Source organism: Coturnix japonica, chromosome 37 (assembly GCF_054131305.1).
Source record: "Coturnix japonica strain WE chromosome 37, WE-NBRP24, whole genome shotgun sequence".
In the NCBI taxonomy this organism is placed as follows: domain Eukaryota; kingdom Metazoa; phylum Chordata; class Aves; order Galliformes; family Phasianidae; genus Coturnix; species Coturnix japonica.
Window position 1 is genome coordinate 3,986,635 of NC_140699.1, and position 5,675 is coordinate 3,992,309.

Consider the following 5,675-nt stretch of genomic DNA (forward strand, 5'->3'; position numbering starts at 1 on the left):
ATCATTCAGTTTAGAGATTATTTTAACTAAAATATTTTAATCCACCATATTTTCTGAAAACTAAGAATTGATCCCGCTCAAGGAAACAGAAGAGAAAAACATCACCCACAGGCTGCAGATATTTACCTCGACTTCTCTACATGCCATCCCCAGTGTGCTTTTCAACTCACCTTGCACAGTGACCCTGGCTTTTGTTTCAGAGTCCTCTGTCTCACAGGTGTACTCCCCGCTGTCCTTGGCGGTAGAGTCATGGATGATCAGAATGGCCCCAGTTCCCTCCTGCTGCAAGTCGTACTTCTGGCTTTTTCTGATTGCTTTGCCATCCTTGTACCACCTGATGTTCACATCTGGTTTCGACAGCTCACGGCTCAGGCTGATGTCCTGCCCTGCTGCTGCTGTCTTATCCTCCAGCTGTTTTGTTACCTCAGTAGGTTTTTCTGAAAGAAAACATGCTTTTTGAGTAACATACACTTAGGGTAGGATGCCTCTCTCAAAATACACGCATCTACATGCTGGAGATAAGTTAGAGAGGCACTTGCAACAGAGGCCATCCTACAGCCAGCAGTAGTCTGTAAAGTACAGACAATAGAATTCCAGGCACCATTAATTCTCTCTTAAATCTACCCCATTGAGGATGATGAACCATGTCTGAAAACTGCCTCTTCCTTCTCTCCACTGATCACACTGGGAGCCTCAGATGATGCTCTCAGATGCACATGTTCTAGATAGGAATTTGTTGTACAGCTAGATGATGTGAAGGCCATCCCTTCAGCTTATACTTAGAGGATATTTGCTCCCACAGTTCCCTCAACAGATCATTCCTGATTTACTGTTAATGGAACAAGCTGTAGTGAGATGCCCATTTCCAACACTACCCCAGTGCTTTGGGTAGTTCTCACATTTGTGTCAAATGGTTCCTCCTTTTACTTATTTTTAAGAGAAATTCTCAGTGCTTCAAGGTTCAAGTAGAAGGTTGCTATTCACTTTAACCATATTATGAGTTAGCTCTCATGACAATCTTATCAGAAGACAGTTGAAGGAATCAGACCCCAGAATCTCTCCCATCTCATTACCTTTCACAGACAGAGAGGCTTTGGAGGTTAGACCACGGGCAATAAAAACGACTTCCCCAGAGTCAGTAGGAGTCACACTTTTGATAAGGAGAGTCTCTTACCAACCCACGTTAGAAGCTTTAAATCGCCCACCACTTTCCACTCTGCTTCCATTCAGTGTCCACTTGAACTCATCAATGCTTTCATGGGACAGAATGCATTCAAAAGTGCAATCTTCTACCTCCTGGATTTCATTGATTTTCAGCCGTTTGCTAATGCCAATATTCAGCTCTGGAAGATAAGAGATAGGTTAGTATGAGGTTTAGATGGAGAAAAGGCATTCGTGACCAATGTGAGTAGCAGTACTGGTGTTTGAACTCAGGATTTGCAGATCATGGCTGCGTTCCTCACTGATGTATTCTCTAAGACATTCTCCTCTCAGAATTACCAGAAAGCTATAAAAAAAAAGAGACGTGAATCTCTTGGCTTTGCTCTGGAAGAACTACAAGGAGAGCAGCTCAGTCCATGGAGCACAATGAAGATTCAATGAGCTACAGAGGGAAAAACCTAACAGAGAGGACAACTCTAGGATGCTGCGTGAGAAAAAGGGTTTTGCCTACGACAAGACATTAAATGTTTCTATTAGCTAATTTGTTACCATCCTACCCCTACTGGTGTTCAAACCATTTCTCCATTTTAGGGATGTTTAGAAAGGAAACATTTCCAGGACATTCTTGACGTTTTTTGTGATTTTCATGGCAAAAGGAGATACATTTACTTCAAAAGCAATGGGAATTTTCCAGACATCACTGCGCTAAATTGCAGAAATACTGTTCTATTGTAGAAACTATTAAGGCTCGTGGGGGAATAGGTGTAAGACATAGTGACCACACTGAATGTGCTTTTAGCACTCCTTCACTTTCCACAGTACTTACCCTGAACGCCGACATTTGACTTGGCAACATCAGTGCCAATATCACAGGTATAGAAACCTGCATCTGGCTTCTCGAGGTCATGGAGAAGGAGACATAGGGTCTTCCCAGACTGTACCAGCTCATACTTGTTGCCAGAAGTGAGCACATCACCGTCCTTTTTCCTCACTGGTTTGACCTTCTCTTTAGAGACTTCACATTCCAATTTAATCACACCCCGCTCCTCACCAAAAACATCATCCAAGGACTTCATGAAGACAGCAGGCTTCTCTGCAATTAAACAGGCAAAACAGAACAACGTGATACAGAAGTTGAGACATTTCCAGTTGCTTTCAGCTTTTTAAGGAGAGATCAATAAATCTTTACCAGTACTGACAACACCAATATAGAACCTAAAGCGGTTTCATGTCTCTTGACAGAATGCGCTTTAAGGAATTCTGAACTAATCAGTAGGAGAATACAGGGAACAGGAGGGACAGCCTGCATTGCTGTGGGTGGGACTGATATCATATGAAGTTATTGGGATGCAGCTCTTCTAAAGCTGGAGAGCTAGCATTGCCCTCACATGGAGCAGAGCTCATACAGCAGGCCACAGGATTAAGAGGATAAGCTGATCTCTCCCTGCAGTCATAAATTCTTGGAGACAACAGCATTGACACTGCATGGCACTGAAGCAGTAAAAAAATTGCTCCTGTAACTCTTCTTGTGTTAAGTAAAATGATGATAAAAAGCAATGGAATGCTTTGGCAGGACACCAAAACCATCCTCCTTCCTTGATATCTGCTGCAATGGAACCTTCCACTGGAAGAAAGCCTCTGATGACTTGTCACCCCAGAGAGGTCAGCTTTAGAAGCAGGACTGCTGCACAATAGAATGAACTGGAGCTCCTTAGCATCTCTTACATCCAGGAGGGGTGTGATCAGACCCACCTATCACCTTCAGGCGCGCGCTTTCTGACACCTTGTCTGACTTCACTGTCACTGTGCCAGCATCTTCAGGCTTAACCTGACTCATTGTCAGTGTGCAGCAACTGCCAACGTTCTTGATGTCATTGTAATTGTTGGTGTAAAGGAGGTTGCCATTCAGGAACCATTCCACGTCCTCGTCATCATGGGACAGCTCGCAGGAGAAGACAGCAGAGCTCTCTTCTTCAGTTTCCACATCATGCAGATGCTTCGTCACTTCTACATTGCGAGCTGTGGGGAAACAAGGTGAACTGTTACAAAAATAAGAACCTTAAGAAGAGAAATCTGAGGTGAAATAGGACATGCAAGAGGCCACCCTCCATGCTCATACCTTCAGCTGTCAGCGTGGCCTAAGTCTCTGCAATTTCTGCCTTGCACTTGTACACACCAGCATCATCGGGCTTCAGCTTCAGAATCTTGAGCTCTGCTGAATGCTTATCCCTCTTGATCTTGTACTTCTCAGAGGGCTCGATGGGTGGGTGGCCCTTGAACCATTTCACAACCTTTGGAGAAGGCCTGAAGTCACAGGACAGGATGACAGAATGACGTTCCAAAGCTGTCTTGTCCTCCAACTTCCTGGTGATTTGTAAATGGTAATCTGCAAAACAGGGGTGGAAGAGAAGAAAGGATGAGGACAATTGGAAGAAGAGGAAAGTCTCTTGCGTGTATTCCATTCCAATTAATTCCATGTTCACAATTGTTCTTTGAACCACTCTAAAGATAAAACAAACGATTGCCTATAGGGAATGCCATTGACTACATTTCTATAAAGTAATACTGTATATTATCTACTAAATGCAAGGTCCAGCTCTTGTTCTGTGCTTATTAAATTGCTCCCAGTTGAGGCTTTTTTTCAAATAAGAGTGAGTTGAAAATATAACAAGTACTTTAGGATGTGAATGGAGACTCTTACGCTGGGGACAACAGCAGATAAGAAGCCTGGAAGTTTCCTTCAGATGAAATCAATGACAAACTGCATCAAATTTAGGTGCTACCAAACTTAACCTTGTCTAGTTCAGAAATACAATTAATTCCACCTGATTTGACTTCTTTGGTATAGCCAAGGACAAAACCTCAGCTCTGTAGATCTGAATAGTAAGCACATCACAGCTATTCAAACAGATCTTTTACTGAGATGCAGCTGTCTTATTTAGTGTCCAACGACTTTTAAAAGGAAATGGAGCAGACCCTCCAGAAAACACACAATATTTCAAAGACTCCAGTGAAGGAAGACTGTACGTTAATTAATTCTTCATCTTCATGATGTAAATCAAGCCAGGATACGTTACCTCTGATGAGCAGATTGGCTGTGGATTTGGATTTGCCAATTGAGAACTGAATGGTGCCTGTCATATCAGTGGTGGTTTTCAGTATGGTCAGCCGGTGGATGGTGCCTTCTTGCTGCATAATCAAGTTTCTGCCAGCCTGTAAGATTTCTTCACGCAGATACCACTTGGGAGGTTTCATAGAAGGAATGGATATCTCGCATTCAAATTTGGCTTCTTCAGGCTCAGTGACATCCTCATCACACAGCTCCTTTACTAGATTAATGGATTGCTCTTTAAGAAGGATGGAACAAGAGAAAGCAGAGATTTAGAAGGAATATAAAAAACCCATACATTATCACCCTACTTACTCATGTCAGCATTACTGCACATGAACACTACACCTATCAGCTCAAAATGCCTTAAAACATCACTAAAAAAGTAGTAGAAAGAAAGGAAAGTTGTTAAGAAGTCAGACAATAAGACTGACAACCTGAAGAGAGCCCAGATCTTCTGATTCCCAGTCCAACATCCAAATCAAATCATGACCTTCCCATCTCGATATCAAACTCCTCGCATTACGAAATGGAATAGAGGATCAGTGAAACACAGACATTGATAATTACTTTGGTTAAATACAGCAACGTAGCTCTGAACAACAAGTTTTCTCCTAGTAAAGGTCTCTGTAGCTCAAATGTAATGACTCTACTTAGGAGAAATTCATTTTCCAGGATGTTCTTGCCCTTATAATTGTAACAGTGGCAAAGCTGGGGACTGAACTCTTGAGTACTGTGCTAACTCAAATGTCTCCCTTTTCTTTACCACACTTAACATCATATATATACCCTAACATTGTATATATTAAAAAAAAAACACAACCTGTGCTTATTTCAAACATACAGAGAAGATGAAGAAAAATTCAAGCTATGTTTTTATCCCTCAATGTTCAAACACAAATCTGAAGTCTAAAGGTAGAAAATCAACTTCCTAAGAAAATAGCCTGTTTTACTTAGCAAAGTAAATCCCAAAAGACAAGCTGGATATTTTGTGGGCAGAAAGGCAGGTAGGTTGGAGCTTTTATTTCTGTGAAAGGTCATGGTGGTGTTTAACTTCCTTGACATTAAAGCAAAGGATGTTAGCTGGTTTATAACATAAGATAATTTAAGCAAAATCGTCATCAGAAGCATAATTACCTTTAACTGTAAGATGGGCACGAGATTCTGCCTTTTCTGCTACAGATTTTATTTCTGCGGCATCCTTGACTTGGACACGTGTGTAAGTCAGAGAGCAGGTCTTTCCTGAAGCAGAGAACCACAGAGTCACTAAGGCTGGAAAAGACCACTAAGCTCATCTAGTCCAACCGCCAACTCATCCCTACCGAACTGTGCTCTTGAGAGCAAACCCACAACTACACTTGGCTTCCTTGAGCAAAGAGCTCTGAGGCACATGGCCAGGCTGAGC

At 42.2% G+C, this 5,675-nt stretch overlaps 1 protein-coding gene across 1 annotated transcript; it reads right to left on the reverse strand.

Moving 5' to 3' along the window:
- Positions 1 to 1,967: 1,967 nt before the first annotated feature.
- Positions 1,968 to 4,416, reverse strand: LOC146754976 (immunoglobulin superfamily member 22-like). The gene is made up of 3 exons (XM_085526506.1): positions 4,392 to 4,416; positions 2,914 to 3,180; positions 1,968 to 2,254 (listed from the first exon to the last, which is right to left on the reverse strand). The coding sequence occupies exons 1-3, from the start codon at positions 4,414 to 4,416 to the stop codon at positions 1,968 to 1,970; spliced, it is 579 nt and encodes a 192-aa protein (XP_085382632.1).
- Between the last annotated feature and the right edge of the window lie 1,259 nt (positions 4,417 to 5,675).